Source organism: Empidonax traillii, unplaced genomic scaffold, assembly GCF_003031625.1.
Source record: "Empidonax traillii isolate 1590-97213 ecotype Southwest subspecies unplaced genomic scaffold, ASM303162v1 scaffold51:size1492887, whole genome shotgun sequence".
Taxonomy (NCBI): domain Eukaryota; kingdom Metazoa; phylum Chordata; class Aves; order Passeriformes; family Tyrannidae; genus Empidonax; species Empidonax traillii.
This window is the reverse complement of record NW_020955244.1, coordinates 607,259-630,101: the sequence shown is the minus strand read 5'-3', so window position 1 is coordinate 630,101 and position 22,843 is coordinate 607,259. Positions and strand designations below refer to the sequence as shown.

General features: G+C 39.1%; 1 protein-coding gene across 5 annotated transcripts in view; it reads right to left on the bottom strand.

Annotated features, from left to right (window-relative positions):
- The window catches only part of AOPEP (aminopeptidase O (putative)), a 157,002-nt gene that overhangs the window by 63,768 nt on the left and 70,391 nt on the right, over positions 1-22,843 (bottom strand). For 4 of the 5 annotated variants that reach the window (XR_003570683.1, XM_027879148.1, XM_027879147.1 and 1 more), the window contains 2 exons: positions 12,090-12,152; positions 11,353-11,436 (listed from right to left, as the gene is read on the bottom strand). The exons of the other annotated variant lie outside the window; for it this stretch is intronic. Coding sequence is in view for 3 of the 4 variants with exons in the window: in XM_027879148.1 (XP_027734949.1) it covers positions 11,353-11,436; positions 12,090-12,152 (147 nt within the window). In the remaining variant the exon portion in view is untranslated. The remainder of the gene's footprint in view (positions 1-11,352; positions 11,437-12,089; positions 12,153-22,843) is intronic. 5 annotated transcript variants of the gene reach the window in all.

Here is a 22,843-nt window from a genome sequence, read left to right as displayed (position 1 = left end):
CACGGCTCCAAATCCAGACCCTTCCCCATCCTTGTGGCCTCCTTTGGACACTCTCCAATGGCTCAATCTCTCCCTTCCATTGTGTCCCCTCAAACTGCCCCAACAGTGCAGGAGAGGCTGCACCACTGCAGAGCAGGGTGGAACAATCCCCTCCCTGGGCCAGCCAGGACTGATGCACTCCAGGACGCACTCGGCCCTCCTGACCAACCTGCCCTTTCCTTTCTTCCTTTCCTAGGCCTATCTAGATCCCCTCAGACAACATGTGAGTAGCAATGAGCACTGCAAAAATCTCAAGGATATTTTTTTGTGTTGATAATACTTGGCCAATTCCCATTTTGTGACTTTTAAATTTATTAAAATTGTAAGTATAGTTAGAATCACAATAATGAAGGCGAGGTATATTGATCCAGCTTCTCTTATTTTCCGGTTGTTCCTCTGTGTAATTAATACTGAGCTGTTCTGTTGTTTGGGTTTTTTTATGTCTGTATATGAGTAACCCAGAGCTCGTGTTTCAGCATCCACAGTCAGGTTTTCACAAACTTTAGCAGACACTCGCAATGTTCTGGCCAAGTAAAACTCACATAAGACTCTACACAAGTAACTTTTCCATAGCAGATTTGTTGAGTCACAAGATTTTCATTCTGCTATTTTTATAACAGTTTATGCATTTTGCTTGTTCTGACAGTAACAGAACATTCAGATCAAGATAACTGAGGAAGAGATAAGCTGAAAAGCCTCGGCTTTTCACTGATGAAAGGAATACAGTCAAACACTAGCTAGCATATTACGTGGAAACATCAAGTTGTATTGCATGACATACACGGGTAAGATGGTGAAAAGCTTATGCCTGGCACAAAGAACACAGTTCCCTTACTTGAAACCACCTAACACCAGTAGCAACGAACAGAAACTCCACAAGCTCACATTTACCCATCCCAGTATGTTTTACAAATATTAACTGAGTGTCACAAGTAATGAAACACTTAGCCAAGCATATTCTACCTTATAAAGATGCAGAACTTGAAACTGCTTACCCTCTCCATATAGCACAGCTCACTGTAATTCAGTAAACTATGCATGGTTAAGGCAACATCTCTGTAGAAGTTTCTCATATTTTAATGCTGTAAATGGAATGAGCAGCAATGGTAGGTGTTACAGAAACACACTGATGCACTCAGTTTCTCTTTATTTTAGAAGGAGGGACACATCAACTAAAACGGCATCAGCACCATGACATGAGTAGGTAAAAAGATGCATTGGGAGCAATAGCTCACTCCTCAGCTGAATGCTCAAATGAAAAATAAACAGGATATAAGCTAAGAAGGAAATCAGAATTACTGACTCCTAATTGCTTGGCCCTCTTTCTGTCACAGCAAATGTGATGCCATAAAAACAACACAACTATAGATCAAGAGAGCAATCTTGTACACACGATCTTTTACACATGCAGACTAGACTGCAGTAAATCAAACCACTTGCTGTGATTCAGACACACTATGAGAAGAATCATGAAAACATTGAGTTGTGCTTCCTTCTAGTTAATGTATGAAAATCCAGTATAAATTGAAGTTTCTGAGTACTTTATTTAAAAAAAAACCCACAGGCATACAAAACAAAACAAAAAAAATCAAGCATATGGCACTATTGAAGAGTAAACACTATTGCTTTCAGGGCTGGCCAGGGGATTACTGTTACATGAGGAAATCAAGGTGGACTTTGAAAAACCTAAAAATAACTCTAAGAATGCTTCCTGTCTCAATGCTCTGGACAAGAGAAAACAAATGAAAAGGCTTAGTGTCTACACGCCATCTAGGTCATTGCTATTACACAACCTTCCTTTTTAAAAACACTTCAAACAAATTCCTATATGGGATATTCACAGGCTTTAACTGATTAAAAAACAAGTGCAAGATGTGAAATACCCACCCTTGGAAGCACAAAATGGTTTGTGTTTGGAAAAGCTCCCCGTGTTCCTGATGAAGCATAAGAGAATCTGTCGGTCTCACCAGACACTTCCAATTCAATAGAACTCGTTAAGTATTTACTTTATACCAGAAGGTTGTATCATTAAATAAAACATTCACACTTAGCAAGTGATTATGTGTTCTTTATCCTATGTTCCAGCTCCATATCCATCAGGCAGGAGCAGACTTGCCATCATGCACCTTTCTGTGCTGTGAAGACACAACAGCACATTTCTGACTTCTGGTTGTTACTGCCCTTCCAGCACCCTACCACACCATGCCTGAAAGTTTTACAATTGGAATTATTTGCACTGAAAAAAACTCGTGATTTAGCAAGTTTTATTAATTATTCTACCCTCCCTTTGTGTTAAAAGTTACAGGCTGCATACATACATTTAGACAGTCCAAAACAGTTGACCATTAAATTATTATTCTTTAAAATAGACTCAAAGCCAACACTTATATGTAATACTTTTACTCTGGAATCACTAACCACAGCTGTTACCATTACTAGAAAGCACATTCTATTACAATGTAAATATTGATAAAATGAATCCTCCTACACTCATCTTTTCAATTACACTCCTATGTGTGCTGGGCCTTTCACAGAATTACTGGGGAAATGAAGTCACAGCACTATTTGTGTTCCAATCTCTGCTACAGGTTAAAATATCACCAACCATATACATTTTGTGCAGAGAGAACTAAGTGCTTCACAGTAAACTGTGTGGCTTGATTCTTTGGCACTTATAATGTAGACAGGCCTCAGGTGAAGGTTTGCATTTGGCCATGAAATTCGACTTCAGTCCATTTCCCTGCCCTCACCAACTTCCTTAGGTATCTCTGGACGAGCTACCTGTTATCTCCACGCCCTGGTTTATGATCCGTAAAATCAAGACGAACATTCTGATTTCAAGTAAACCCTCATTTGCATTAAAACTGTATCTTCACACCACTAAGCTGTATGTTCTGACATGTCTTGAATCTCTCAGCTACTTTTATACAACTCAGTGCTGCAACTCTGAGTTGAAGTTAGTAGCTCTGCATACAGTACAGTATGTATGTCTCCTCTCCTGTGCTGATAAACAAGCATAATAATTTTTCAAGAAAGAGCAAACGTTTAATTTCTTGGAAAATATTACAGATGTTACAAAATAAGACTGTGTATTAAACAAAAGTATGGTATATTAATTATTTAGACTGGGAAAAATTTTGAAATGAACCTCCTGTTCATATATTCCCCTCCATAAAACAAGGTGAGCTTAAATCGCTTCCCTCGCCTTCCCCGTCTCTCCAAGTAATCAGTTCTCTTAAACATGAATGCCTGTGTTGCTTGTGCTCCACAACAGGTAGAATTAAAATTCTTTTACTCCCTCCTGGAAGCCTAAGAGGTTTGCTCAAGGTAACTCTTCCTGTCAAAAATCAGGCCATATATACTAAGGCACACTGAAGGTAAATTTGGGTGATTAATTTAGAATCCCATCTTATGGGTTTCTCAAGTATGAACTAGCATACACTCAGAATAAGCAATCTCTCCTTAACAGCAAAAGAGGAGAGGGGAAATTTTAGGATGTAAGAGGAAACTGAGCTTTAGACAAATTATTCTACAATTATCCTGCCTTGAATTCTACCAAATACTACTCCCCTACTACCTCCCCTCCCCTGGTATCATCTATGCTGTAAGATAGATAGGTAGATAGATAGATAGATAGATAGATAGATAGATAGATAGATAGATAGATAGATAGATAGATAGATAGAAAGAAAAATTGACACCATATCTCCCAGTAAAAAACTCTCTGGGCAATTGGGAGAAATCAAATCTCCTCTTCAGTGAGGAAGTGGTCACTTGGAAAGAAGATCTTAAGGATGCATGACTAAGGCCTGGTTCAGCAAAGTATTTAAATATATTAGTAGCTTCACCACATTTGTCAGAAGTACAGCCAAAACACAGAGAAATCTCTGGAGTTAAAACAAAAACACAACCACCATAGTTACTGCATAACTGGCACTGGGCGTGTCATCATTTCTCTGAAATAAACAGGATCTTGAGCATGGAAGCATTTAATACTCTCTTGAAGTTTTCCATTTCCTCTTGAGATATGGATGAGAGGACATAAGCAAGACCCTTAATAGTCTCCATGCTAAGTCCTAAGACCCTTTTTTTCTCAAGCATTTCTGTTAGGAGTGAAGAAGGAAGCCAACTGTAAGGGAAATTCACCACATTTGGAGTACACAACCTGAAGAGTATGTAGAATCTAGTTCATAAAACCAAAACAATAAATTCTTTAAGAGACAACAGCAATGAAATCCAATTTCAACAAGGAACTCGTGTCTCATGACCAAACCATCTCGCAGGTTTGAAGCGGCCATAAAAAATGTTTCCTGTGGTTGGGACAGTCAGACCATTTTCCCCCTCAAGCATCTCTTAGGACTACCAGAAATGATGGAGCTCACACGTCTGCCTTGCCTTTGTGTGGGCTTTACCCACAGTGTCTCTTATGGGAACATGGCAAGGACCTAACAACTTGAACTGAAAATGCCCAGTGGATGCCTAAGTTAAAAGCAGAAAAGGGAAAAGGAGATACAAAGCAACATTATTGCCCAGGCTTCCCTTTCATTAGCAATTCTTTCCAGGTATAAATAAAAGCTTTTCTTGAAAAATGACTGTGGACTTCAGCAGTAGAGGACAAAAAATTTCTTCTACTTAATTAATCAAATTGTCACTGGCAATCACTTTTTAATCAAAACTATGGGAAATTTAAGTATCAATGCCCTGTGCTTCAAGAACGCTGTTCAGATAAGATGACTGTCCAGGCAGAGCTCAGCTTAACAGCACAAAGGGAAAAAGTATTTTCTCATCACTCGTGCATGTGAGACCGCACTCTCAAGAAACTGACAGACATTAGGCAGTTTGTGTCTTATAAGATGAAAAATACTGTCCATATATATATATATTTTTATATAGCACAAATATCCATGCTAATGTAGGGCAGTAGTCTAGTTCCAGATGTCGGTACAGGCTTCAGAAAACCTGCAAGTGAAGCATCTGATGAGAGCAGCTAGACATTTGTGAATGGTCACTTCGTTTGTTACCACATGAGAAATAACACAAGGAAATTTATGCAGCACAGATCAAATGAGTACAGAACAATTTACACATCTTTAAGAATTCAATCCTGTCTGTTTAATTAAAGCAACAAAGAATGTATTTGCTTTTAACAGTGATCTACCTTCCTACTCTAAAAGAGCTTCTCAGGGGTCTCTAAGGGGAGAAGAGGATTATAAGAGCATTTTAAGTTCTACTCATGACTACTTTTAGAGCTGTGGCCATCAAAAAGAGGGTTAAGAACTCTCAGAACCTTTCTAATGTGTTTTGTAAAAGATCTAGCCTTTACATTTTGTGCTCACACATTTCTTTAAATAAAACGTCCACCCTTACAGGCTCCTATAAATGTGCTTTTACTGTACAGTGTGTGAACATAATCCAAAACCAAAAACAGACACAGAATAAGGACAATAGTTGACTAGCCATCAAAAAATAGTTAAGTCCATTTCTGAGAAAGTGCAATAAACGTAAGACTGAAATAAAGCACACACTTGAGCAAGCAGACCATTAAACCTCCTTTGTCATTATAGTCAATCACACCAAGAAGAACCTGGGGACATTTAAACCAAGTGGACTATTCAGCTGCCATGCACAAGTGTATATTCTCAACTAGTAAAAAATCCATTAGAAAAATCTGTAGCAAAAAACGTATGGAGTGTTTGAAAGCAGCGCACCAAACACTGGTGGGGGCATACATCTGAGAAGTGTTGAAAACAATTGAATAGTTTTTTGGTTTTTTCTGTTATTTTGGAAAGAACAAAACTCACATTTTCCATTTCCTGTATGAAAGACAAAAGTTTTTTCTAAGCTAAGGTATGAAGGATCAACCACCAAAAACAGGGCCTTATAATGAGAAACAACAGTAGAAAAAGTTACTGGCAGTAGTCAGTTCTAGTAATGTAATTCATTCAGACAGCATCCTAAAACCTTATTAAAATGCCCTCAAGGAAACTGATATCCAAATAGTGTATAACTAATTCTTCCTACAAACCAAAAAGAATAAACCTCTTCACTGCCCTTTCCTTCCCACAGAAACGTTGTGTTTTATAACAAAGGGTGCTTGCTTGGGCAGCACAACGATGCAGTAATCACCTGCAACTTAAACTGTTTCAACACGAAGCCAAGCTGGGCCGAGGCCTCCTGATTTACAGATGGCCACCTCAGAGTCAGAAGGGGAGGAGATGCATCAGCTGTGGGTGGTGGAAAGTTGCTTCACTGATCCATAAACGTGGCCTAACAGGAACATTCAACCTTCGACAACACAATGACAACATCCCTCTAGCAGACTCAGTGTGAAATATACTGCGCAACAACAACTCCTTGCTAAGGGAGATAGGTGCTGTTAAAAAGGAAACTAAGACCCTAACAGATCGCTAGTCCAAATAAAATACAGCTGACACTGTAGTCAGGATTGGACTACTAAAAAAAAAAATTATTGCTAAACCAAAAATTCCACACAACTTTTGAATTTTTACATTTTTTATACACAGACACAGTATTTTCTTGCTTTATTACATGTTTCTTAACTGAATTTTGAAGCAGCACTATCCTAAAAATCTATAGCTGTCTAGAGCTGCACAATTACAGTTTCCAAACAATTCATAAATACAGACATGATTACAGGGAAGCAAAACTAAATACTAAAAACATTTAGTTCCAATGGCTTGAAATGATACTGACATGTATTCAGAGGAAAAGTTTTTTAAATTACTCTATTTCCCAGATAGCTCAAGAACATTTACTGCAATTCAGATCTTCTGCATGAGTGGAGTATAAAGTCTTCCATTCAAATTCCTGATCTCAAAGGGAATTAAATGTTTTCTGTAATTAGTGAAGGACTGTTTACAGGGTTCCTAGAAAGTTCTGTGAGATTAACAGAATTTGGTACGGCAAATAATGCCACAGAAGACTCTCTGAGTAACACTTTACAACTTTTCACTGTGTTTCTTTTAGCTCTTGAGCACTATGCAGTGCACAGGCTGTAGAGATTATTTCAGATTTGATCCTTGCTTTGATTCTTAGTTTGCTGGAGTCAGGTAAAAACATTCATTTGAAAAACAAAAAAATACATGGCAGTTGAAGGTTTAAAGTAATTTTAATGCACTGTATATTAATGGTCTTTACCTGATTTAGAAGAAACACATCGTCATGAATAAACTTCCTTAACTAAGAGCTTTCTTACACCACACAATTTTTTTAATCAACCTTTTTTTCTGAGACTTCAAAACATTTTCTACTTAAAATATAACAAGAAGGCTCATTTTAGTGGATTACAAGATTTGTTTCTTGTATTTCAGTTACACTGCGAATTCGCTGTTAAAGAACAGAAGAGTTACAGCATTTAGCGCTAGTCGCATTTATCGCAACTCTTTTGGGGTTTTTATGTTTTATTAGAAACTTAACAGCCATTTCAACAGTCATTTTTGCTCAGGTTGTTCACAGAGCTTAAGTACTGCCAATTGTAAATCTCTGGAGTGAGACAAATGCAACAACCAGTAGGAAAACAATCAAAGGACAGTCACATCGCTGGTAAACCAGCAGACAAACTTTAAACACATTAAACATATTTCTGAAAAAGCAGCAAAAATTATTCTGGAAACACTGAATTACTCCTCAAAGTTTCCAGTATCCAATTGAACTAAAACTGAAACAGACAAATGCAGTTTTGATAATTTGCAAGAAATATCTTCCTTACCTGTTGAGTGTATATATACACACATATTTCAGTGTTTTTCCTAAATACTGGGTACCTGCATACCTCATCCTGTTACACTTTTTACACCACTGGAACATTTTTAAAGCAGCTTTATATTTTAACTCTGAATGTCGTGTAAAAGTGAATCGGTCTTCTAATGAAAAATGTTTCCCCTCCAATTCCACAACAGACACAGATCGCACGCTACAATTCCACTAGCCTGACTCAAAGGTTATTTTCTTCTGCCTCTGGCTCAAGCAGACACAGTCAAGTATTAAAAAAATAATAATAATAACACTTAACAGTTATTTCACACTCTTCATAATAAAACAACGCTAATTTTAACCAAACAATTCTTACCAAGCTCTGTTACACCTTCTCTAAAATTCACACATGAACAACATCCTCTATTGATACACATTCTGACTGCAAACTGTGCTGGCCAGCTAAATGACAAGACAAAGAGACAGCACAAGAACAAATGAGGAGTAAAAAATGTAAGAGAATAGGCAGAATGACAAAAAAAGAGCGCTAGGGGTGAATGTGTTTAAACTTATGTATACACACGCTGTAAGAAGAGTATCTATAGAGAACTATAAACAGAAAGCATGGTGAGTAGAACACAATTTTTTTTTTCGATTTTTCTACTTGTTTCTCCTTTTTTCAAACAAATAAAAGTTACTGAAAGTAAATAGAAAGGAATGAACAGTGCCAAAGGTAACCAAAGGAGCCCAAGGAAAACAGAGAAGTAAAGAGGGGTGGAAAATAAGCAGGAAAAAAAGACTGGGACTAAAGTTGGTAAGAAAATATAAGAAACTGCAGAGACAGAGCAACAAAAAATATTAGTAATGAAAATAAGCTAAAACAAAAGAAATCCCCACCTAAAAAAAAAAAACAACCCCTCTCTCAAATATAGAAAGAAAGTAAAAGTATGAGAAATAGCTATTTGAGTAGAAGCCTTTCTCACCCACTGATTCTGTTACACACTGCTGTAATCCACCATGTGTGGGTCCACACTAGAAAGCAGCACAACTTCCCACACGAGCTTCCCCACTGGTTCATATTCCTCCTTGAGCACAGTTCACACTACTGGTCACACACTTCTTACCCACCACACGGTATCTTCAAATATCTTTAAATAAACATAAGTGCATGTACAGGCAACTCCTTCAAACCTAAACTGTTTAGAAGGCAACTTCTTCAAGAAGCAATTCCCTGGCACTTGTCAGCAATGTTTCCTTCACAATTGTGTTTCACTTTTTACATACAGAGTTATCTCTCTATCCCAGATTTTGTACTTGGATGCAGCAGTTGCTTTGATTTGGTGGTGCCTCAGTGTAGCAAAGTCATGCATCTTGTATGACTATCACAAAGAAAAGAAATGACAGAGGAAAATCGGGCACCGCAGGCACGTGGAAGTTTAGAAGCTACATTTAATGAGTTTGTGCTTGCTTGGAAAAGATAATCAAGATTAAAGCCAAGCTAAGTTTTCTAGATATGCAGCAAATCACTATCCTTATATTAATCACAGTTGTGATATGTGCTGATACCAACTCTGACTTCTCTTCACTTTTGCTCACCTTCTCAGCTCCCTCTTCTCACTCCATGCCTTTATTCCTACCTCTCTACTTTCTGAAGGGGCGTCATACTTTTCCATTACATGCTTTTCTCTTTCTTGTTCTCTTTTTCACCTTGAAAGACACTTTACCTGCTGTATAATGCCATTTCTGCTGAAAACTGATATGGACACAGCTGAAAACCAAGAACTCTAGTGGAACAGAGGTTAGCACCATCCACACTGACTGGGAATGGCACAGACTGGTTGAGCCCTCATTGAAAACCTAGCTGCAACCAGCTTTGAAACCAAATAACACAATGAAGTACTTCCAGGGAGGTCCCTCACCCTTCTTCGCTTCTGTCATCTGTAACTGTATCGGAAAAGTCACCACTGCAATGGCCAAACTTGTGTGCAACATAAAGAATTCCAACCTCAGAGACCAGTCAGTGGTTTGTTCCCAGATGTCAGGTTATTGTTACACCTCTTCCTCGCCACGCGGCTCAGCGCCCGGTCAGCAGCGCTGTGAACCTGCCCTGGACCTCCACGGCATTAATACTTACAGGTATCACAAGACAACAGTTATGTTTACCTTCAGTTTAAATTCACAGACCCTGCTCCAGAATTACTGTCGAAAAAAGATGAGTATATCTCAGGTTTACACATCGGGTTCTGCATTTCCACCAAGGCAAGACTACGTGCTGAAGTTCTCTCTCACAAACCAAGCAGCAGGAGAACAACTCTCCAAACAGAAATAGAATTTTATCAGTACTAAGGAAGCTCTCTCCTATAAAAAGAGATTAGGATTGGCGTAACAGCAATAAGGCACTTCTAAACCTGCTGTTCAGGTGTAACACAGGATCTTTGTACCGCTTAAAAATTATTTCAAAATGTGAATGTGAATTAAACTGTTTATGCTATCTCTGTTTAAATGAAGTACAACAACATAGAACATCTTCCCTAAATTATGTTTTCCAGTTACAAAATGCAAGTATTGAATAAAAGGATGCGTTTTGGTGGGTTTTAGCTGACCGTGGAGCTGATAAATCACCCCTACACCAGGCACTTTGAGGACATTTGTCATAAAGCTGCAATGTCCGTACTAAGGCAACACATCCCAGGAGTTGGCAGCCATGCTATCACCAAGAATTTGGCTACAGAAACAGCAATGATTCATCATGCATTCTAGAAGCACTGTCGAAACAGCAAAGCAACACACTGCTATTTTAATCCTTTAGAGGTAACTAGAGTTTTAAAAAATAATCATAAATTTGTTTGCAAAACCAAAACGAACAAAACCACCATAATTCTAATAATGCATTTGGAAGTGCATCTTTATTCACATTTTTTCCCTCAGAGGACAGAAAATAGCTCTTTAGTTAAAATATCAGCTAATTACTTACCTCTCTACGTTGCAATTTAGGAACAAGTCTCTCGTAACAGCTTAATCAAAATCACTGATTTAAAAACAGTTTAAGTTCAGTTGTATTCAGGTTTAAAAATCTTCTGTAGTAATCTTTAAAATACCTTTCTAGACACATTGTCATTAACTGAAATCTATATTGCAAATAGATGACTTTCAAACTCACCCTCTGAATGAAGATTCAACAGCATAGTCTAAATATTTGTTTCGACATACACATCACATCTACCACTGTCCCAAAATCCACCATGAAAACTGTTTCTCAGCTACCAGTATCCAAAAATAGTGGTGTAGGTCCTGTCAAAAGATCTCAAGTGCTATATTTCCCTGCTGAAAGCACCCTTCTCTTTCTTCCTCAGAATATTAGTTAAATACAAATATAGGAAAATTTTGCCTCCTACACTAACGACTGAAAAGATTGTTAACTTTTTGCCATTGTAACTACATAGTGACTGTGAAACTTTATCTGTAACACCCTTTTTTTACTATCATTTTGTTGAAGACACTAAATAACATCGCTATAGAGCTTATGAAGGCATAATCAGAAAGCATTTCAGATCTGCTGCCCTTTGTCCCATTACCCAGACAGACATCGAGATCGCTTACCTTCTGGAAAGTTTCTTCATCCAGCTTTCTTTTCTTTTTGCTGCTTTTTCTGACCCTCTGGTTTGTCTGAATCCATTTTGTGACCTGGAGTTCAAAACCATGGTGCTTTTTTAGGCAGAAGACGCAACCTGAGTGCAGCTACTCAGCACTGGTAAAAAGCTATAAGAGACTGAAGACATTTTTTTTAATTGCTTCACTGGATCGGGAAGAGCACTTTTCCCATACAGAGGGACGTGGTCTTGGGTAATCTGTTTAGTTACTTGTGCACGGACCAAGTGCCAGGTGGTGTTCTTCGTCTCAGAGCTTTCGGTTTAAGGTTTTTTTGCATAAAGAACGTGTTTGATGCCAGACCACATTGCCAAGTGGAAAATTATCACTGCAGCGCGCAAAAATCCTGGGCAAAAATCTCTGCGATTTATCCTTTACACCTTCTAGTTCAAATAAGAGATTTATTTCCAGCCATTCACTCGAACGTTGTTCCAGACTACCAACGTCAAATCTGGCTGGTGGGGTTGTTATTATTTCATAAAGTAATGACACCCGTTTTTTGTTTTTTTTTTGTTTTTTTTTTTTTTGACCCTACCAATATTTTTATGCTCCATACGGAAGCAATTATTTTTTAAAGCAGGAGCGCGGCAGGGGCGGGGGTGGCGCGGCAGGTGGAGAACTCCAGGAGCGGCTCTGCAAGGGCAAGCAGCGAGGCGCGGTGTGCCAGCCGCCCAAGGTCCCCTCCTCACCTCGCCGCTCACTTGCCGGACGAGCTGGCACTCCTTCCACGTCCCGACCTCCTCCAGCAGGGGCTGCACGGGGGAGAAAGCGCAAGGTGAGGCGGGCTCGGCTCCCCGGCCACGGAGCAGCCCTGTCCGCCCGCCGCCACACCCGGCCCGGTGACTGCCGGAGCAGCGCCCGCCCCGGGCCGAGCCGAGCCGAGCCATTCCCTGCCGAGCCGGGCCATCCCGTGCCGGGCCACCCCCGCTCCCGCTCCCGCCCCGGCAGCGCAGCCCTGGTCGGAAATGAAACACCTCCGCGGGGTCCCGGAGCCCCGCGGGGAGGAGGAGCCTCGGAGACGTCAGGGCCGGGGCTCCGGGGCGGCCGGGCCGCGGCTCCGCTCGGCAGCGACCAGCCCGTGTGCCCCGCGGGTCCGGAGCACGGCCCGGACCGCCCCTCATGTTCGGAGCCCGGCCCGGCTCGGATCGCCCCTCATGTTCGGAGCCCGGCCCGGCCCGGCTCGGATCACCCCTCATGTTCGGAGCCCGGCCCGGCCCGGCTCGGATCGCCCCTCATGTTCGGAGCCCGGCCTGGCCCCGGCGGTGCCGTGTCCGATGGACAGCCCTTGCCAACCCGGGCAGGCAGGCTCGTCCCGGGTTTACAGCCTCACCATTAGAGATACCCTCCCCTCAAGACCCCGGCTATGAAAGCCGCTCTCCTGTTAACCTCCCTGTAGACACCCGCTGTCACGGGTCTGTCCGGAGAAAGGAACGGCCTAACGGGCCAGTTCAGGAGACAAAGGACAACGTATCATCACCATGAACTGACCCAAGACAGGCCTTGGTACCCGCCTGCACCTCCCGAATCCGACTATTGAACTACCTTGGAGGCTCTGAAAAGCATCTTAAAAGCAAGACGCGGAGCAGCTTTTTAGTCATTTTGTGGCACGCAAAGCCTATTTATTACCTAGGCCTCGGCTAAATGCTTTATTTACTCGACAAGATGCTGTGAGGATGTGATTAAATTTAGGCATGGGACTTCAACAGGTGTACCTGCAGCCTCTGAAGAGGATATTCCAACTCCACCACGATGGGAGAGACCCCAAGCCATGTTAGCCATGCAAAATCGGAATGCTATAAATTCTTAAGTTAGGATTTTAGGTATTTATAATTAAAAAACAAGAGGCAATAAAGGATAGACTGTATCATATTTGGTACAGTTAAAATGATGCTAGTAAGGTATTTTCAGTACTTTTTTTTTTTTTAATACTCTTATAGTATATATGGAATTCCCTGAAAGCTTCAAAAGAAAAACCTGTGCCCTTGGAGGAGAATAGGGTTCATTAAAGCATGCATTTGAGCAATCCCTCAAATATATACAATTAGATAGACTTTGCAAACAGATTTAAGTAAAGGTAAGTTCAGTAAGTGCATACTAGGTCTTGAAAGTATCCTTTACCACTTGAAAAAAAAAAAAAAGAAAAATCTCTCCTACGCTTTTTGTTTTACTGCCACAACATCCTTCTTTCAAGATCAAAAGCTTTAGATCAAAGCCAAGATCAAACTCAATGCTTTAAATAGAAGCAACTTCACTACGAACCATTAAACAAAGAAGAACTTTTTAACAGCGATATCACAAATCTTACTATAGTTTTTTTATTTCAGACTCACAAGGTCTACTTGAAACTGAGTAACATATTTTTATTTTGTAAAGCCACAACAGATTTTTTACTATGGTAATTCTGAAAGCTCCTAAACCTTGACTCTTGAACTGAGTGCATTTGAATGAAGAAAGAAGAACAGAGCATAGTTCAAAGAGAATGAACAAAATTATGTTAACTGCAAACCCAAATGAATGGAACTACCTAAACAGTATTTCCTTGGATCAATTAACAGATTACATTATGTATTCTCACAGAAGTAGTTATGGGAAACACTGGACCGTAGAAACAATGAAAAATATTTATACTTTAAATCCTCTAAAGAATTACACTTTCTGTCCTGTCAAATACTTGGAGAAAATTAGGGAAAAAAATTTACCAGAGACATTGATTTTCAGACCTGCAGACCCTGAGGTTGATTTGGGATGAAAATCCATGAACACACAAACATATATTGCATGTTAAAACCCAGAGGCAGCTCCTGTTTTCTTGTTAATAGCTGCAGCGTAGTGAAGGAAACTCAAGGGAAGTTGTTACTGACTTTTTATAATGGTAATGTACCCCGTGGAGCCAACACCTGGGGTTCCCTGGTGCTGGCTGCTGTGGACTCCCTACCTTAAACCTCACCTCCTAAGATGATAGCACTGCAGCACAGGAGCCAGCATGCCCACAGAGAGAGCCTGCAGAGGAAAGAATGCGGTGACAGAAACAGGGTGGGCATAACAAGTGGCTGTCACACCACCCTGGCTGTGCAGTCAGCTGTTCACGCTACTTACTGATGCTTCAATAGGATTTCTCTCATCACCAGACTAGGAAATTTTGCTGGGATTAGAAGAGAGAGCATGGAAGGGAGAGCAGGGGAAGAGGAAAAGAAGAAGGGAGCTGGGAAAAAGGAAGGAGGGAAAGGGAGGTGGGTAGGGAAATATTTTTTAAGAACATTTTGTCTCCTACTGTATTCCTCTGTACTTCAAAAGCTTACTTACACCAGATAAAAGAGTGATGGCACACGCAATTTAAAGTGAGAATGACTGAATTACCCTCTATCAACAGTCCTGTCTGCTGTCCACATGACACTGACCGTCATACTTAAATCCCTTCACACTGGAAATTAAGAGATTAGCCCATCCTCTGTCCTTCTTTACTTGTGAAGACTTTGTTTCAGAGACTACTGATGGAGCTGTCCTATATAACAGTTAAAATTGGGAACAAGCATCTATGCATGTCAAAGCATGCGAGGATCGTTCAGTCTTGCAACATTAGGATTAAATATAACTGAATTTTGAAAGATGAGGGGAGAAAGAAGCACTTTCTGCCAATGGGGTGAAGGTAGGCCTAATATCCTGGTAAATAACTTAGGCAATGATTTACACCAGCACTTCTTCAGGTCAGACCAGATTCCAAGCATACAAGGAACTGTCAGAATTGTACATAGCCTAGAAAACAATAGGATATTTGTGCAATAGACAACTGTTTCATTTTACATTGAAACAGAAACTGGTTTTAAATTGTTCTGGTTGTGATGGCTAATGGAGATATTTCATAACTAAGTGAAAAATTATAATCATGCACTTTGCATATGTTATCTGTAACTTCAGTTCCTCTGTGCTGCTCTTATGCAATAACAGTCAGTACTGATAAAGCAAAAAGGAGTTTTACCTAAGGTGAACATTGAATCAATACCATTTTAGGCTTTCCAACAGTCCTCAGATACCAGAAGGCAAAAAGAACAGAATGAAAATGTGGGAATAAAAATATTTACTGTAAATGGATTTCAGAAGAGCTCCTGCAAAGCAGAGGAAATTGATAACTAAAGCAGTCGTTTTCCAACCTCTCATTTCCAGAGATATTATTTTCCTCTCAATTACTGAACTTTACACCACATATACACCCTGACATTTATATATTCAGATCTACACGGACAGCAGCAAGCACACAGAAAAGTCATTTTCTTCTAGATGATGTAGCTAACTTCACCAGTCTACAAACTGCAATTTTGTACCTTTCTACATCTTCCCATTTAACAGAGAACAAAGAATGGACTCCCTCCTGGTTTCATTCCACCGTACTAGAATGATACAGCTTACTTTCTAAGGTTGATGCCATCACCTCTGCAATACCAGAAATGGATAATTTAAAGGAACTTTGATAAAATGTACGATATACAGCTGTTTTCCTACCACACAGAAGTTTCATTGGGGAAACAAAAGAACATTAGTTTAAGTTAGAAAATTAGCTTACTTGGAGACTGAGAATACAGTGTGTGCACAGAACAGTCTGTACAACCTGAAAATTGTTCCACAGGAAAAATGTGGCTTCCAATCTTTTGTAAAAAAAGCTCACAAAATGAAAATGTGGAAAAGTACTTTATCCAGTAGCTCACTAGATGACCAAGTACGGTTTGAATCATTTGACTAGGAAACAATTATAAGGATTTTAAAACACTACTGTTACCAGAATTTTGCAGAGGAACTAAGGAGGCAGTGGGCTACATCTGAAAATGGTGCTGATGGCTGATGCTGATGGCTGGTGCATCCCCACTGCAAGAAACAGTAAATCTGCAGCAAATAAAAATTACTAAAAAAAGAAATCCAGCCCAGAATGTACTCCTGTAAGAACAGCGAGTTCTCCAACCAATTCTGTGCAGTTTTCATGTGTACAGCTTTATTTATTGAAATGGAAAATCAAGTTTTTCCAACATTATCCATTTTCTAAGAAAGATGGTCATGTTCTAAATGTTCCAATTCCTCCAAGAGTTGCTGTGGTGGAGTAAACACATTCTTTTCAGATCAGCATGCTCATCTGATATTTTGCAACGTAACATCCCTACAGAAAATTGTATTCAAGTCAAACTTCTTCTTCCTTAAAATATGTCTACCTGCAAAAGACAAAACCCTAGTGAAACATTAACTTTGAGGATGTGCATTCAGTACTCTGCAACGAGACTTTCACAGACTATGGCAGAAGATTTTTTCAAATTGGCAATCCAAATATATCCTACATGTCCACATCAGCAACCTGCTTTGTGAAGAAAGTTCCTACATAAAGATGAATCACTGAATCCCCAAAAGCACCTATTTAGTTGCAAGACGAGACTCATAAACTTATACAGAAAGCATCTCTAACAACATGACCACAGGATCTCTAAATAATATGCTTATTACTAAATAATCATATCTAGCATATAATGATATATGACTTATGTATCAAATTGGATTATATTATCTATATGATGATAAAACGTTATCTATATTATGATAATATTTTTAGAGTATGCTAAAATGTTCTCTTTGGTTTCCTCCTCTCCGGATTTCACTGGGTCCTCTCACTACTATCCAGCGGCCTCTGGAGCACTGGAAAAGTAAGTCTGCTGGTTTATCTTAAGACCTTCCTGCTTGAGAACCACTGCTGTGTGCTCTGAACTTCCAATACAGGCCAGAGTACAAGTTACAACATCCTTCTCTAAAAGTAGCAAGATAGAACACTTTCTAATACAACGGAAATAAAACCCCAGATCTCAGGTTGGCCCTGCACTCCGTAAATTTAGAAGTAATTTGAATCCAGACATTTTGAACCCAGAGGACAAAGAGTAGGGCTCAAGGTTCTTTAACATAAGACAGTCCTATATAAAATTCACTTTGGATCCCTCCAACCCCAAGATCTTGGAAGGCACTGGATAGCTTCTAGCTGGCAAAACTACATAGGCCTTCAAAAGCCCTTTGCTGTTGTGGTGGTGTTGGGGTTTTCTTGTTATTGTTGTCTCAGTTTGAGACAACTTGGAGGGATGGAGACCTCAGATAGAAGTCTTCTCCCTCAAACTTAACATCTCTGGTTTCTCCAGAACAGAGAGAAAGACCAAATACACTCAGATATAAGTGAAAAACAACTCCTAACCAAGAAGAATGCTAATAACAATACCGATAAAACTGGTTAAACCAACTGATGAGGAGAAACTTCCCAACCACTGACCACCGAGATGGTGGTTGGCCTCCTACACCTCCAGAAAAACACATGGCCTCAGGACAAAAAGCCAAAAAGGCATATTTGGAGTAAAAAAAAAAAAAGGAAAAGGTAGATATCAGAATTTTTGTGTAACCAGGACAACCAGAACAACTCTTTTGTTTGGGTTTTGTTTGATTGAGTGAGTGGTTTGTTTTCTGAGTGGTTGGTTTTGTTTTGGTCTTTTCTTTTCTTTTGTTTTTTTTTTTTTTTTTTTTTTTTTTTTAATTACAGAAAAAAAAGAGACAAATATGTTTGAACAAGCATACTGGACTGTTGTGAACCATTGATGCAAAAACCGGTGTTTTTCAGCACAAGTCTGTGCACAGAAAATGAGGCAGATTTTATTTCTTGTTGAAGAAATAAAATGTACCTTTCAGAGGTACTGAATCTGAGTTTTACTGATCCCTTGAGGCAATCAAAAATACCTCTGACAGCTCTAGTAAAGAAACACATCCAAGGCAATAGCCTACTAGGCCTCCAGCCATGACATACTGTCGGCCCATATGCTAAGGTCAATAATCACAAACTGAACCATGACATATACTCGCTCTGTCAGCCAATAGACTTTTCAAACCTGTCTTCCTCCAGACATCATCATTTCAGCCTCTACATTCCCTGTGGGATGCGAAGTAGACAGAATAGTTAAAGCATCCTGGAAAAACATCCCTTTCTTGTGGAGACTTATTAGGTTTTATAAGAATCACTTCTTTCCATGATTAAAGAGAGAGTGATCATCATCTATGACTTCAGTCTGGCTCTGAAGCCCTGCTAAATCAAAAGGAGATGAGGAAGGTAATATAAACTGGGACAGACCTTGACATTGCTCCTGCTGACTTTTGTGGAAGCCAATGAACTGATGGGGATGGAATGAAGAGCGTTACACCAAGTTTGTTACCACCTGCTCTCTAGAAGCACCTTTTTGCACAATATGTGAAAAAAAGAGCTGGGCTAAAGGCAGGAACTTCCATCCCAAACTCCAGCCCTCTGTGGACACAGCAGCAAGATTTGAACCTGCAGGATCACTTTGAGTTCCAATGGAACCACTACGTGAACCAGCAGGTGATATTTTTTGGGTTAGCACAAGAGACAACACGCACATCAGATACATAGTATGTGTTTTCACACGTGTGAAATACATCTTCCCCACATTTTCATTCCTTCCAGTCACAAACATGTCTTTCCAAAAGCCTAGAAAACAGGGAAATTTTCAAGGAAATAAAATTTAGAGTGATCTTTTAAAAACCCTAGAGCACTAGGAATGGTAGGTGTCAACTTCTCCTGTCACATAAAATTTCTACCTCAGCTTCAGGCCTAACTCTTTATCCTCCTGCACTAAAAAGATGTCAAATATTATTTCCTAGAGTAGCATTTGACTTTTCATTATTTCTTAACCTGGTTCCAATGACATAAAACTACTTTTAAGGAACCCCAAACTGGAGAGATTTCAGACATATCAAAGGCTACTCTTTCCTAACTAATATAGAAAAGATATTTCCTTGAAAGGTAGCATGACAAGTATTTTAAACCTTAATAGTTTGTTTCCATTGAGTAAAGAAAACAATGAGCAGGCTAAAAATTAATCAGTTGCTAGCTTCTGTGCTTTTCTTCGGATGTTTTTACAAGCAATGAATTAAAATCAATGTTTATTGCTATGCAATCCCAGCTGTGTCCTTATTAAGCAAGTCTAAGTTCAACATTTCTGTGATAAAGGGAGCCTGTCCTCCCTCCCTTTGCTATGTTTTCACCCCCTGCATATGTAGGTGGGAGAGTGGGAGCTTGGGAATGCAAACTTGATCCAACATTGATCAGTCAGGCAGGAAACTGTTATTGTTCTTAGATACCAAACATAATTCCTTCCTAGTACAGAGAAGCTCAGCCATTCTGCACATAATACAGCTTTTGTGTTCAGCAATGCAATCAATAGGAAAAGGGAATGGAAATGACTGCTTGAGATTTATTAAACTTAAAGAGATCCCAATGAACAGCACACGAAATCCAGCCCACGCTTATTTCAGAACATTTGTTTCAAACGCACTTCAACTTCTCGAACAAGTTATCACTTGTGCAGATTTACTCTACTGCTACAAGCGCTTTACCTCTGAGCTGAACACACACAACACTGAAAGGCAGTCTGAAGAAAAACAGAATCACTTTTGTGAATATCTGGCTTTTAACTGAAGAGGCAATCCAATGTTTTATCAGGTCATAAAACTAAATCCAGTGAAGTATCCTCCTCATCCTTCCTCTAGACTTGTGGTCCCAGCTGAGAATCTCAAAAGCATTTTTTTTCTTAATTATTCATTTAAGGAATTGAGACTCATAAATTAAGACTCCTAAAACTCAGTTTTAAAATTCACTTTTAGAATTCAGAACAACAAAGGCACTAAAATGTTACGGCCAATACTTTCAAATCTAACTTTTAAAAGTTACATCCAACCTCGACACCAAGTTACTCAGTGCCCCCGAGCATCTAACCTGAGGCAACATGTTACCCAATTACAGACAGTCATCACACAATACTTTGTAATAACACTATTTGGATTTCAAATGTGTGTGGTTTTCTCCTAAATCAGTAATCACATGCAATGCAGAAGAAACTTACATCAAACCCCCCAAAATTATAGCAATACTCTAAACCATGCCTGAAATTCAAGAGCTCTGTAACAAATTTGTGTTCTTACTAACATTTAATGATGTATCTTTCTAGATAAGCAATGTACTTCTGAATTATTCTACAAACAAAAACACACCACTGTTGTACCTCATTTAGGAGTATTTTAACTGCAGTTTACAGGAATAGCGAAATAAATTGCAAGGCTGTTTTATGCCAGTAACCTTCTTTAGATCAAGGCAGATCTATTTAAATAATAAAAGACCGTGCAACTTTTTTGACAGTTTGTTACAAACAAAATTCTCTGTATCCTATGGTCTATCTAGAGAACTTTCAGGTGGGTAGTCTTTATCTAAAGCATTTTTCAGAGTCAACCAAGACTGACCAACTCAGAACAAGTTCGTCTGTCTTGTTTATCTTCATGATTCATCTAATATTTATGCATCTACAGCACTGTACACGTTGATTACACTTTTATATTTTCCCAAATCCTTTATTCTAAGAAAATGGGATGCAGTGTTGTCAGTATAAGTGATAATTTTTAAAAAACCACTGCACTAATAATTTGTATTAAAAAACTTCCTTCTTATTGTGCTTGCTATCGCTACAGAAGACATTAAACAGTTGATATTGTTCACCTATGCTCATTTACATTTTTAAGGATTTAAGAAAGATCTTTTAATCTTCCAATCTGCAAACTTGCTAATAGAAAAAATATACCAATTTTCTTGAGGGGAAGTGCCTATTTTTCAAAGTATAGTTTCATATATAAGAATAAGTATATATGTTAAGGCAGTAGTTATGCTTTCTCCAGATTATTGCTCAAATAGAACTCAACCATCAGTTGAATCAGTTATATTCTCTGCACTGGTATTAAAAACACACACAAAAATCTCCAGGTTCAGATAAAAAAAAAAAATCAAGGGTAAGTATAAACTAAGTATTTAATCAGCAGCTTGCTGTTCCTGGGACTAATACTTAACACTAATTTTGGAATTAATAATCTAAGAGATTTAGTATTAAACTTTATTAAATACAAAAGACAGAGAAGAGGCCAGCATGCTGATGCTCAGAAGAAGTAGAATACTAAACCAGCACAATTCCCGTTTGTATTTTTTTTACAGAACAGCCAAACTACCAAGGAAATCTCTGTAGTCTTTAAAGAAAATTTACATCAATTTACAGATCTACTGAGTGTGGAAATATTTTTGATGCATGCTTTCTTTACACAAGTAATAGATACTTGCAGGGTATAATGAAACTACTCTCTATTCACTCTGAGCAACTTATGGAAAACAGAGTTCAGTTTTCACATTAACCTAAACCATTTTCAATTCTTCAGTATGCTCCTGTCTTCCTTATTTGTGATTTTAGAGTTGATTGGCAGACACCAATAAAGCACATCTTCAAAAAGATATGTGTAAATAAAATGCCAGAAAACTCTTACATTTCAGCAGCCAGTTCAGACTCTTATAACTACAGCTGTGCAACATCAGTCTCCCCCACATACTTCAAGCAGCTGTTGGACAACCTATGCAGTTTTATTACCAGGACAAAACCTTGACCAAAATATAGCACGGAAATCAAGGTCCTTTTCTAAGAAATGACTGAGCATCAAGACACGTGATGATCCTCACTGTCCCTTCCTTCCCTCCCTTCTTATTAATTTCATTTTCAATAATTTTACAGCAAAAAAACACAAACCCCACCTTGATTTAACAGCGTCTTCAAATATTAGTCTTGGAACATTTTGATCTCAGGATGAATCTTCTCTGTATGCCTCCTACAGCACCCAGAGAACCATGGATATGACATCCCTAAAGCTGCCCAGGGAAGAGCCCACCCGCAGTGCCCGGGTGCAGCTCAGCTACACTGACCACTGCTTACTGCAATGAGCTCTTCAGGTATTTTTGCAGTTCTACTTGCAAAGGTGCTTACTCAGTTAGGCTGCCCCTGAATTGGCACTGAAAAACAGGACTTAACATTCTAACTCTTAAGAGTTGGGTTTTCTTAAAAAAAAAAAAAAAAGCTGATACAAAGTGGAAACAGAGCCAGGCACTAGGTGAGATAAATCACAAGCAACCCAGGGGATGGCCACTTGCGGAAAATCAATTAGAAACTGAGTCCTGAGCACATGCTGAAAAACTAACCTTGTTTTTAGGAAAATTTACACAGGGATATCTTTTGTCATCTCATCCCAGTTTTGATCCAAAATGAATAATCAGAGCCTTCACATAGCACAGACACAACTAGGCATTTTCAGTTCACAGAACTTAAAATACGAACATTAAAAACTTTTGGTGTTAAAAGCAGAAAACAATGCTAAGTCTCAATGCTGAAACACCAATAATAGATGTTACCCTTGCAGCAGATTCCTAAGCAAGTCACAATATTCACAAAATATCAAGTACAAATAATTTAATGTTCAGTTACTACAGTCTGTAATGCTTTCAAGGAATTCATATTCTGTGAACAATGTTCCTTACCTTTAGTAGATTCCATCACTATTCTGT